The sequence below is a fragment of the Fukomys damarensis genome, unplaced genomic scaffold (genome assembly GCF_012274545.1).
Source record: "Fukomys damarensis isolate Sample0158 unplaced genomic scaffold, DMR_v1.0_HiC HiC_scaffold_1, whole genome shotgun sequence".
NCBI lineage: Eukaryota > Metazoa > Chordata > Mammalia > Rodentia > Bathyergidae > Fukomys > Fukomys damarensis.
Window position 1 is genome coordinate 55,418,147 of NW_022900913.1, and position 13,045 is coordinate 55,431,191.

General features: G+C 33.9%; 1 protein-coding gene across 4 annotated transcripts in view; it reads left to right on the forward strand.

Annotated features, from left to right (window-relative positions):
- Tnpo1 (transportin 1) overlaps positions 1–13,045 on the forward strand; it is a 79,185-nt gene that overhangs the window by 27,310 nt on the left and 38,830 nt on the right. For all 4 annotated transcript variants that reach the window (XM_010637334.3, XM_010637337.3, XM_010637335.3 and 1 more), the window contains exons 3-5: positions 1,969–2,044; positions 6,054–6,203; positions 11,731–11,837. In XM_010637334.3, the coding sequence (XP_010635636.1) occupies positions 1,969–2,044; positions 6,054–6,203; positions 11,731–11,837 (333 nt within the window). The remainder of the gene's footprint in view (positions 1–1,968; positions 2,045–6,053; positions 6,204–11,730; positions 11,838–13,045) is intronic.

The window sequence follows — 13,045 nt, forward strand, 5'->3', positions numbered from 1 at the left end:
CGCGGGCTTTGAATTGCCGCGGGCTCGGCTTGGGGCTTTCCCCAGGAGTTGGATGGGTCCCGAGTGGCTTTGTCTACGGGGAAGGGGATCTTTTGGGTCTCACTCCCAAGCTGCTCTTGCTAACACCTGTTGCCAGCTCCCCGGCTCCCAACTGAGCTTTCAAAGCTCTGGCCCATTTATGCTGCAGTTACCTGTGCCCATACAGAGCCTGCTGGAGTAGCGGTCTGTTGTTACAGTTTTAGAGTTTGAGAAGGGAGAGAAGCAAAATCTCTGCTGTACATGCTTTCTATAGTGCCCTAAACAGCAAAGATGGAGAGCTGTCCTTAAGCCTGCTATTTTTCAGGAAAGCTTCTTGCCTTTTATTGTTAATAGGCGACGAAATTAATATGGAATTAGGTGAGTAAACTCCTGATGTTGCTAGAACTCATTTAAATTTAAAACACTGTAAAGATGGAGTTATTTACCAGAGGGTTTCAAAGAAGTACTGCACAGCTGTAACCTAAGACCTTCAGTACATGATCGAATTAAATACTCAGCTTCTTGGTTAATGTAACACCACTCATTTAAAGAGGGAGATAATGGTTTGGATCTGCTTTTTTTTTTTGTATATTGCTAGTACTGAGGAAACAGTAGTTTGTGGGTAGTTTGGGAACTTTCATCTGAAAATGCTGTGATTCAGTCTTAATTTGTGTTGTCATAGCTCTGCAGATGATAGAAATTTTTTAATTAAGTGCAGATATTTTATGATACAATTACATTCTTAAATTAGCCAACCCCAGAATTGCTGTAATTTTTCGTGTTGAACAGTGTATATTTATTGAGTACCTTTCATTTGGCTAATACCATACATACTTCAGCCAGTCTGGTAGTCAGTGTAATTTATTGTTTACCTAGAGCATGGTATGTCCCGTTGAGTAAGAACAAAGGAGGAAATAGTACTTTAGGCACTGCTTTTGTGTTTTCACTGTGCTAATAATGACCTTATTCTTTTGTGTCTCCTAAGGATAGAATGTAATCATTATTTCGTATAGATTGAGCAGTTCAGTTCTTGAAAAACTGTTGTAATAGTATAGACATATAGGTCACGTTGTAAGAAAGTAAATCTTATCGGGAAATATTTATGAAAATTTGTTAGTACATCAGCACGATGTTAATCTTAACCATTCACTAAAGCAAGTGATGTTTGGATTTTTCTTGGTTGGAGAAAGCAGTTACACTTTGGAATTTTATTGGAGAGTACAGTAAATTTTGCTAGAATTTACATTCTGACCTCTAAACTTTGTGATAGTATTCAAGTATGTAGTAAGTATCCAGTACCATTGTAATCTGTCATGGATTTAACCAGAAATTTAGAACTGAGTAAAAAAAATTTTCATCTTTCTGCATAAGCATTGAGTATCCTCTTGAAGATTTAACGCATTATGCCACTGTTGCCTGACACCCTGAGTGAAGCACCTGCACATTTGTGCCACTGGTCATGTTACATGTTGGGGGGGTATATAACTAAGTATCCTATTGATGTTAAAAATCCACTATATTTATAAAGTTAATTTTCCTAAATGTTCTCTATCTCTAAAAGACTTGTTTTCATTTCTTTGGAATGCTTTTAAATTTTCATTAATTTATGCTGTCATACCTTTTTGGCTGTGATGTTTTAAATCTAAATCTAAGAATTCTGTTTTGTTAAAATGTTTTGCATGCATTGAGCATGCTGAAGCTGGAACTTGCTTCTGTTGTATTGAATGTAATTAATTAATATAATGTTTCATCCATAAAGCACCTAAGAAGTTTAGTAAACACTAGTGTGTTTTTAGAATATCGTGTCAATAATTAGCTTTGATAACCTTATTTTTAGTAAAAAATGGAAGACTAAGAAACACAAAGAATTCTTGATTATTAAATTTAAAAGTGCTTAGTTTCTTTCTTGAATTACATTAGAAAAGTTTCCTTAACTACTGTTTGTTCTAGAAACTGGAACAGCTCAATCAGTATCCGGATTTTAACAACTATTTGATTTTTGTTCTTACAAAATTAAAATCTGAAGGTAAGTAGGGTTTGTCCTACTCAAAAGTGTCTTTAAGACCTATGAAGATATATTGGGAATTACTCATTTCCCAAGGTTTCATTTCATAGTATCACATCCTTAATATATGTGGGGTATATAGTCTGAGAGTGAGTATCACTCCAAGCATTTAGATATTTACTAAGCATTCAGTTGTTAATTGGGTGTTTATATAATAAATTTCCTCATTCTTTGCAAGTGAAAAATGTTGCAAGGTCTACTTTGGTTTAGCTTATACATGAATATAATAAAGATTGATTTAATCTACAGGTTGAATGTAGGTTTTAGTAATTAACTGAATATATGTGTGTTCACTGCAGGAAAAATTGAAGTCATGTAACTAAAACGAAAAATCACATCTCACCCAGAGATAATTACTGATCTCTTGAACTGTAAATCTATACACTCTTATGTGACTGTATATTACTTTTAAATTCAACAAAAACTGGAATTGTTCTATTGTAAATAAACTTATAACTTAAAATCTTAACAGTATGACTTTTTTATTAACTGTTACAATTTTAAATTTAAAGTACTTTTATGACTTTTTTTCTTGGTACTGAAGATCAAACTCTGGACCTTGTAACCATTGGGCTAAATGCTTGGCCCCTTTTATGACAATTTAAAGCCTACTTTTCTGATCTTTAAGTGATGTGGTCATCTGACTTATTTCTAATACAAGTAATATATCTCAGTGGACTCTATTTCACATCTATATTGAGCACCACCTCTTGCAGGCTTATGCAAAATAATGGAAAACAAAACAAAGATCCCTGCCCTCAAGGAGCTTATATTGTAATAAGTATTTTTCATGGTATTACTTAAGTATTAAATATTCTTTTCCTGGAACACTTGTCAGACACGTGGAAGACAATTTTCTTGCCAGTTGACTGGCCTTTAAAAGCACCATCCTCCATTTAATGATTAGTGCCTTTGAAGCCACAGTGAAAACACTGACTTGGCGTTGTAAAATAGCAAGTTTTGTTTAGATACTGACACAGAGTTGTTTAACCTCTCTTGCTTCTTTCAGCTATAAAATGCCTGTGTTAGACAACCAGACCATCTGTAAGATTTCAACTCCAACCTCTAGCAGGTTAATGGTTTTAATGTGTGGTAAAATTATACAAATCTTATATTTAGATTTTGATAATTGATACACATTTTAGTGATTTTTGTTTTCAAATGATTTTCAAGCTAATTTTGTGGGGTTTTTTCTGGGGGGTACCAGGGATCAAACTTGGGTCCTTGTGCTTGCGAGTCAGGTGGCAAAACCACTGAGCTAAATCCCTGGACCTTGTGGATTTTAATTAGTGATTGAGGAAATCAATTTTAAAATTATAAATCTAGATTTTAAAAAGTAGAAATTATTTCAGCATATACTTAAAATCCACAATTAATACCCTTAGTTTGGTAAATACATTTACAGCCCCCACATTGAACTCAGGACCTTGCACTTGCCAGTCAAGCGTGGTGCCACTGAGCTAAAGGCCCCTCTCCCCTGCCTGCCTGCCATACCTTCTTTCTTAGTATAAGAATTTTCCTCTAGTTATAATCAGTAATCTGCACTTGGAACTAGGGTGTACTCAGTGCTAGAGCACTTACATGTGTGAAGCCTTAGCTTCCATCCCCAGCATCACAAATAAATAATCCACATTATTGGATTTTTTTTCCCTGCCCTCCCTTCACCCCCTCCTCCCCTCCCCATCTATAAACACTTTATCTTCATCTTTTCATTATCTCACATTTTTTTCTTTTCCCTTATTACCCTTCCCCTACCCATCCCACCTTCCCTACACCTTTAGCTCCTTTCTTCCCATTTCTCAGTGTCAATAATCTTACTAGGATCTTCTGTATTATTGCAGATTATTCACACCAGAGAAACTATTCGGTATTTACACATGTGTGCCTTACACATTATTGGATTTTTTTAAAAAGAACTAAAATATTTAATAAATGAAAATTTGTAATCTATTGACTTGAAATTTTTAATTCATTAAGCTATTCTGTCTTGTTACCCTAGATTCCTAATAATTTGTTACAGTATTATACTTACAAAAGCATTATTGCTGTATAACAGTACTTCAGAGGTACTTAAAAATATACAAATAGACAAAAGAGTTTAGTGAAGCAGTTACCTCCAAAAAAAGGTATTAATTACAAAACCCAAAAATATTAAAGGAACTTATTAACATTTTCTTGAACCTAAAATGTATTTCTTTTGTTCATTAGGCACGGTTTCTCAAAGGACATAAGGATCTTATATTTGTGTAACTCTTTATTTCTTATTTTGATCCATTTATTTTTTCCTGGGGAAGATTGGGGTACAAGTTTGCCATATGTAGTTTTCTTTTAAAAAAGAGAGGCCATCCACATACATAAGTAGCATCTTTTAAGTGAAAAATGCTTACTTAGTAATCTTACTGCTGAATCATGGAGTATGATGTTAGATCCTGAAAAGACCTGAGATGAGTTGCTTTAATTCTGTCACTATAAGCGAGCAGATTAAGGCATAGTGAAATTATAAGATTTAGAAAGAAATGGTTAGTGGTTTTCTAAAGTCGATTTTAGACAGAGGGTATATACTTTTAACTATAAATTGTTTCACCCTTGTAGTTTATTAAGAAGTCTTCATCTTGCAGTATTTATTGTAAAAAAACAAATATGCATGTCATGTTAAATAATTACAGTGGCTAATTAAAATAAGTTGTGATTGAAAATAGGAACTCTTGACAGGATGACAAAAGCTCTTAGGTTATATTGTTGTGGTAACCTGAAGAGGATTTATATGCAGAGAAGCTTCTCTCTTTACCTCTATATATGCTTTACCCTTTAATATTTCAATACCAATCAGAATTTGGGTGAATAATACTAACTAGAACAAGATCCAGATATTTACTTTTAAATAAGGTAGATAAACAATGTTGCAGTGGTACCTTTTATTCCACATATCAGTTTTTCCAGTCCTTTGAAAGGAAGGTAGTACTGTAGAGTAGTTCTGAGTGTGTATTGTGGAGTCAGACTCCTAAGGTTATAATATGATGTCCTTGCTTAGTAGCTGTATGTAACTTTGGCACAGATCTTAGTTTCTTCACTTGTGTAATGAAGTAAATAATACCTGTCTCACAAGGTTGTAAGATTTAAGTGCACTTATAATTCTAAAGCACTTAACAAGGGTTTAACACATAATAATCATTTAGAAGATGTTAACTTACTGGTGGTGATACCAATTAAAGCATATGTTATATTTTAACATTAAATTGTCTTTTGAAAATTTAACATTATTAATGGCCTACACTTAAAAGTAAATTTTAGGGCTGGGAATTTAGCTCACGGTGCCGTGCCTGCCTGGCTAGTGCGAAGTCCTGAGTTCACTTCCCATTACCAGCGGGGGGAGAAGTAAATTTTATTTTTAGATATTTTTGGAAAGTTTTGCTTTTCTTAAGCAAAAGGCAAGAGAAAAACATAAATTAAAAGCATTTGTGTTTGTTATGTGAAGTGACCCTGAATGTTCATTGTCTGCTTAATTTTTTAAATTATTTTTAGTGACTAGTAAGATCCTCAGTGATGTTTAGTGGCCAATGTATTAGCTAAATTAACACATTAACTCTTAATGTTAATGGTTCTCAGCAAGGAGCAGCCTTTCCCACCACCCCAGATATTTGGCATATCTGAAAATATTTTTGGTTTTAGCAGTAGGGCTGGGGGGGCTACTGTTAGATCTGTGACCAGAAATGGTGCTAAATATCTTGGAGTGTACTGGACGGTATCTCACAACTTAGAATTAGCCTTAAAATGTTAATTTTGTGAAGATTAAGAACTTAGAACTATAAATTAAACAGCTAATTTTTTTATAATCGTTTGTGACTTTTTTTTCTTTTACTGGTGGTAGAAAGATAAATTGGAATGTTGTGATCAACCTCTGAATATAAAGCACTCTTCTTGCCACTTTTTGAAATGAAAACCCCTTTAAAATTCTACGGCTTTATTACAGATGAACCCACAAGATCATTGAGTGGTCTCATCTTGAAGAATAATGTGAAAGCACATTTTCAGAACTTCCCAAATGGTGTAACGGACTTTATTAAGAGTGAATGTTTAAATAATATCGGTGACTCCTCTCCCCTGATCAGAGCCACTGTAGGTAAGTTGTATATAAAAATTTTGCTAATGTTGTTGATAACTGGGTTGTTTTTGAGCTGACATTGATTTCATGGGAATTTTTGTACCTATTTCACATTATGTTGTGGTAGAGACATTTTCGTTGCTATTTAAATGCTTTTGAAAGTATTATTGATTATAGTAAAGGCTCTCTTACTCAGTGAGACCAAGGTCATTTAAAGTTGCTTAGTCAGAGTTGGTTATGTTGAGGCCATCAGCAAATGATATTTGGGACCATTGCCTTTTCTTTGGATATATGCAGATTGAAGTTCCTTCCTGTCTGCCTTGTGTAGTGCCAAGAGGTATCACTAGCAAGAAAAAAAAATTTTGTTTTATAAAAGCAGTCTTTTAAGTATAGGATCTTAAAATTTTGTTTGCTCTTTCCTTTTATTTCTCGTATTTGCCTGGTCTACCCAATTAGCAATTTTTTAGTTTTTTTTTCAGTGCATAGCTTGTTTTTAGGGAAAGAACAACTTTCAGTTCATATAATGTTAATTATACTGAAATAAATCAATTTGGGAGCACATTCACGTGGCTAAGCACATGTAGGGGTGGCAGCAGGACAGCTATACTCCAGAGTAGCCTACTAATGGGCAGCATTCAGCACACAGTGGCGTTTAGCAGCTGTATTTTGCAAGGACCTGGAAAGCTAAATTAAGCAAGTTGGTTGAACAGAAGTCAGTGCAATGAGTCAAGCTCTTTCATTCAAAGTTCCTTAGTTTATGTATTTTGTATTTTAATATGAAAAGTGCTGTTCACCTCTTATAAGGCAGAGGCTCTGATTTCTCTCCACATATTTTCATATTAAAGAATGGCATTATTAATACTGGATTCAAATTTGATGTGTAGAAGAGATTTGCAGTTTGAAAAAAGTAACTCCCTCAGTTATTCTGCTGTACCCTCTTGAGGGCTTACCAACTCTTGACACAGGTAAAAAGTGGTGAAGTGTATGCCAACCTTTTCTGTTTAAAATCAAGGAATAAGATCCCCATACATGTAGTGGGATGAGATTTTGAAACTGATAGGCTTCCTTGGAGACAAAGCAGTTCAGCTGAGAGGAAAGGAGAGGACAGGATGTACATATTATGAGATTATTTTCTCCCTAAACTGTATCTCATTAAAAAACCTATCTTTTTGAGTACCATTTTGTCCAGACTACAGTACTTCACATCTTAAATTTTGAAAGGCTAGAAGTAATCATATTGGGGAGAAAAGAACTGATGTTATCTTATGAGTGCTGGATTTCTTTTACCTTTCCTAAAAGTTTTTGGACATGCTTAGGATTTAGATTTAGCTTAGGGAAATTATTTTTCTTCTTGTGCTAGATATCATTCCCATGGCCTGGTACATGCTGAGTTATCACTGAGCTATATCCCCAGCCTAGAATTATTTAAATACTTATATGTTTCATTTGACTTCTTAATTTAAAATAGGTAAATTGGCATGCCTAGCCATATTTTTTATTTCTTGATGCCCATTTGTAGAGTATGAAAAATCCTTGGTTTTAGTTCATTTATATGTATTTAAATATCCTAATTGTTAGAAGCCATGAACGTGTCCATAGAGAAAGCAATCAAATAGAGTATTTAGTTACTTGCTTTACTCAGCTTCTCTAAAAACATGTAAAATAATGAATTTCAGATACAGCTGCAGTATATTTCCAAACTACATACCTGGAATTTGTTTTGCTTTATTTTTTGATACTGGGGATCAAACTCGGGTCCTTGCACTTCCAAGTCAGGCTCTGGAATCACTGAGCTAAATCCCCAGACCCATACCTGGAATTTGATAAAACACTTGGGAATATGAAAGTGGGTTTGGGTAGAAGTATATATGAAATGACAGTTAACTGTATTGATGCCTATTGTTACAGCTGGGTAATGAATATATTCAGTTTATTGAATTTCTTTCTTTTTTTTTTTGTACCGGGGATTGAACTCAGGACCTTGTCCTTGCAGGCCAGGTGGTGGCACCACTGAGCTAAATCCCTGGCCTCTCTACTTTTTTATATAGGATATATATCTCTTATCTTTTTTTTTTTCAGCTTTAATTGAGTTTATTGGTACGTTTTAGGGATACAGTACAGTTACATTCATTGGTGGGATCTTGTACCTCTTATCTTAAATGCTTGTAACATAAATGCCTCAGATTTCAGAATTTTCTGGACTTGGAACATTTGCGGACTTTACCTGTTGAGCCTCCTTCATCTAAAATCCAAACTGCTAGAAATCTGAATCTTTTGTGTGTTATAAAGTTTCTATTTTAAATTTTCAGGTTAGGGTTATAAATATGTGTACTTTTCCACTTTTAAAAAAATTAGTAAAATCATCCAAAATAAGAATAATCATAAGTTGAAATAAGTTAAGCAGTTTGGCCAGTTAAATTATCTGCTTTACTTTTGTTCTTTGCCATTCCCCGCTTTTAATACAGATTAGAGAAGGTGGTAGGAAAGTAGGATTCACCTATAGAAATTCCTCCCAAAAGGAGAGATTTGGCGGTACAACATTAACATATTTTCTGTTGTCCTTGTTCTGTTTTCTTTTTTTGTTTCTTCCAGAGTATCACCTCAAAATTGGGGTGCTTTTTACTTTTGATAAAACTAAATTTTTTTTTTCTTCAGGAAAAAGTGATGGGCTTATTATGTAAAACATTGTTGCTTTCCAACAACTAAATATAGAAAAATTTTTTTAATCTCTTAAGTTTTAGTTCATATTTTAAAAACCTAAAATGCTTGTAGAGACATTTTATAAGTAAAATAATTTTTGTAGGTTTCTGAAAGGTACCTTGAATTGAAAGCCAATTCATCACTCATCAACCTTAGAAAATTAAGTTGTTTGTTTTTTTTTTTTTACTACTGTAGCATAAGTATACTGCATCATTAAAGTAGCATTGTTTGTTTAAACCAAGGTTTCACAGTCTCAGCAGTTGATATTTTAGACTAGATAATTCTTTGCCATTGGGCTATTCTGTGCATAAGATGTTTTGTTTTGTTTTTGGTACCGGGGATTGGACTCGGGACCTTGTGCTTTCAAGGCAGGTGGCAGAACCACTGAGATAAATCCTTGGCCCCTGTGCATAAGATGTTAGTCAGCATTCCTCGCCTCTACCCACTGGGTGCCAGTAGAAGCTACATCCTCTGTTAAACCAACTGAAAGTGTTCGTGAGCCGTGCATATGGGATGGAGATGGAGGTGTACCTGACTGAGCTCCTTAAGGGCACAAGCCATGTGTTATTTTTTTTATTATTTCTCACACTTAATACAATATTTACATCACATTAAAATCTTAGTAAATATTTTAGCTAAGAGTTCTGATTGTAAAAGTAAATTTACAGCTTTGGTTGTTTTGTTCTGTTTGGACTGGATCCCTCACTGTGTTGCCCAGGTTAGCCTCCAACTCTTGGGCTTAAGTGATCCTCTTGCCTCAACTACCTAAGTAGCCGGTGCTACAAGTGTGTATCACTGCACTCAGCCTTAAAATTTCTTTCAGTCTTTTCAATATGTAGAGAATCTTGCCAGGGAAATACATTTGGAAAGGATCATATTTTAATGACTAGTAGTCCTTTGGATAAATGTAATTTGATTATCTTATTAAGGAATGTATGATTTGTAATTTTATTATTTCCATCAGTATTTTAGTATTTCCATCATTTCCTTTCACAAACTTATATACTTGTAGGAAAGTTTCTGTAGGTTTAATTCATAGAAGTGGCATCATTGGATCAGGGTGTTGTTTAAACATTTAAGATTTTAATAGGCATTGCCAGTTGCACCAGTTTTTGTTCTATATTGGTTCTAAACTGAAAATTACCTATCACTTTTCCCTTTTTGCAGCTACGTTAGTTATTAGATTTTTCAGGAATTGAAATTGTGGGGCAGATAAATCTGGAATTTATCAGTATTGGCATTCTTTAATTCTTACTAGAAGTAATGAATGTCAGTGCTGTTAGTACTAAATTGTAGATCGTTTCTAATTTGTATATTTAAGATGTGCTTGTTTTAGTGTTTTTGTTTTATTTTTTGAAGGCAGATTTTCCCTCTTTTTTTTTTTTTTTTTTTTTTTTTTTAAAGAATAATTTGCAAGAAGGATCAGGGCTTGCTGCTTTTGAATTTACTGAAGTACTGTTTTATTTCTAAGAGTTACATCTTAAAAATGCTATCGGTCCTTACTATTTAATTTTTTTTCCTCAGTAAATATTTGGCAACAGCTTTATTTATTTTTAAGTTCTTTAATTTTTTTTTTTGTATTTTGTCTTAAAGAATAATTGGCAAGAAGGATCAGGTCTTGCTGCTTTTGAATTTACTGAAGTACTGTTTTATTTCTAAGAGTTACATCTTAAAAATGCTATCGGTCCTTACTATTTAATTTTTTTTCCTCAGTAAATATTTGGCAACAGCTTTATTTATTTTTAAGTTCTTTACCATTGGGAAGAACCTTCTTAAAACTAAACCTTTTCAGGCCGGGGATTTAGCTCAGTGGTGCTGCCACCTGCCTTACAAGTGCAAGGACCCAAGTTCAATCCCTGGTACCCCCCCGCCAATAAAACATAAATCTTTTCAACTGAAGGTCAAAAATTCAAAGAAAGTTCATCTACACAGTGTGATTTGCTGTTCAGTAATTACTGTTTACTAGATGGTCGGCATTTTACATATGTATCATTGACTTTTCAAGATAGCCCTTTGAAGAAAATACTTAATCATTTTTAGATTAGTACTTTGCAGTTTAGAGTATGTATAACTTGCCTAGTGTTAATTTATATCCTTATGGCACTAAAGAAAATCATAATCACCAGGAATATTACATTACTGATAGTATATTTACAAGGCTGACTATACAGTGTAACTGCACTGCACAGTTGAAATAATAGTCACCCAAAATAACATGATCAGTCAGCTTTGTACCGCCTAGCCTCAGAGATCCAATATGGCCTTTCTGATGTTTCATCCTTGAATCCAGTAAGTAGGGACTGTTGTTGGGTTCTGTCGCCTGTCTACACGACCACATGAAGCTAGTCTGATTGTTCTAGTGGTTCTCCTCTAGCTTTATTTTACCCTTCCATTGCCCTTGGCTGTGATCTCAAGTTAAGTCAGGGAGCTGTTCTTATACTTCTTGATACTGTACATCTTTTTTTTTTAAACCTTACAGACTTAGACTCATCACTCAGTGATGAGTGCTACTAATAACATTTTAATATGTTTTCTTGCTCCCTTTTGTAGTAAGTTTTATAACATTAGAGTTAAATTTTAATTAGCTATCCTTGGTATTGTTGGAGAAAACCTAGTTGTAATCTTTTGTAGAGATACTGAGTAAATTTTTGTAAGAAGCTTACAGAGATGTAATGTTAGGAAACATCTAATTCATGCTACGGTTTTTCCATAGATTATGATGTGATGATATGGGAGCTGTTAATGTTATTATTTAATGGTATGGAAACCTGATGCTGATGTAGATATTTAAGTGTGTGTTACTCATGTGGCCAGCTTTCTTGAAAAGTATTTTTTTTCTTTCAAGGTATTTTGATTACCACCATAGCTTCTAAGGGAGAATTGCAAAATTGGCCTGACCTCTTGCCAAAACTCTGTAGCCTGTTGGATTCTGAAGATTACAACACCTGTGAGGTAAAGCTATTTGTTTCTTGTGATATGTTTTTTAGGGTTTTGTTTTGGGGTGTCCTTTGTTGGTTGGTTTGGCTTTTTTGGTCATACTGTTTATTAGCACTCTTTGGGAAAATATTTCCTCTGAAACGTACAACTTCAAAATAAAAGTCTAAAGTTACCTTTGTGTTTTATGTTTATTTTCACTGTTTTACTATTAACTATGCAGAATACTGCTGCTGGTGGAGTTCGAAGCAGTAAAGTTAAGTGGTTGAGGTAGCTGGTAGATTGTATACTATGTTCAACAGTTTTGGATTTATCCCCTTTGGGTTAAAGGGCAGGTTTTATCACCAGTTATCCAATAAATGCTTTATATGTCATTTTAAAAATGTTATTAGTGATTTCTTTTTGGGGTTTTGTTTGTTTGTTTTTGAGACAGGATCTCACTGTGTCATTCAGGCTGGCCTTAAAGTGGCAGTGATCCTCCTGCCTCAGCCTCCTGAGTACTGGGGTTATAGGTGTGTGTCACCACCTGGCTTAATGAGTTTTTCATGTGCTTCAGAAAGTGTCACCATGATTAAATTCACTTGTATGAAAATAGTTTTACATTCATTTTAGCATTAGAGAAAAAATTAACATTGACGTAAAGTTGACAAAAATATTTCAGTAGAGTTAGATTTTTGGATAGGTTAAATATTTTTTCATCCTTGCCAACTAGAATAGTCTCCAGTTCAGAATTATTTAATGGAAAATTTAAACTGAGTTTTTTTAGATACTTGTTTAATTTGTTTTAAAATTGAATATTTTTTTATGGATTTTAGAAGGCAGAATTTCATGTGCTCTGAGAACAGTAATGCATATAAATTAGTTGATGTTCTTTAAATATTTTTAATGTTTTGGGTTTTTTGTTTTTATTGGTGCATATTGGTAATACAGAAAAATGAAATTTGTTTTGGTATATTGGTACATGAAATAATATATTTTGATTATTTCCATCTCTATTCCTCCCTCTCATTTCCCTCTCCCCTCTGATCCTCTTTCCCATCTCTGAAAGTCTGCCTTCTAGTTTTGTGTCATCTATTTACTTTTCTAAATTTTTAGACTGGCTTATTTTTCTTAACAGGGTGATCCTCATTTCCATCCATTTTCCTGCAGGTGGCATGCTTTTCTTCTTTTTAGTAGCTGAATTAACACCCCATTGTGTATATATGCAGTGCATTTTCTTTATCTAT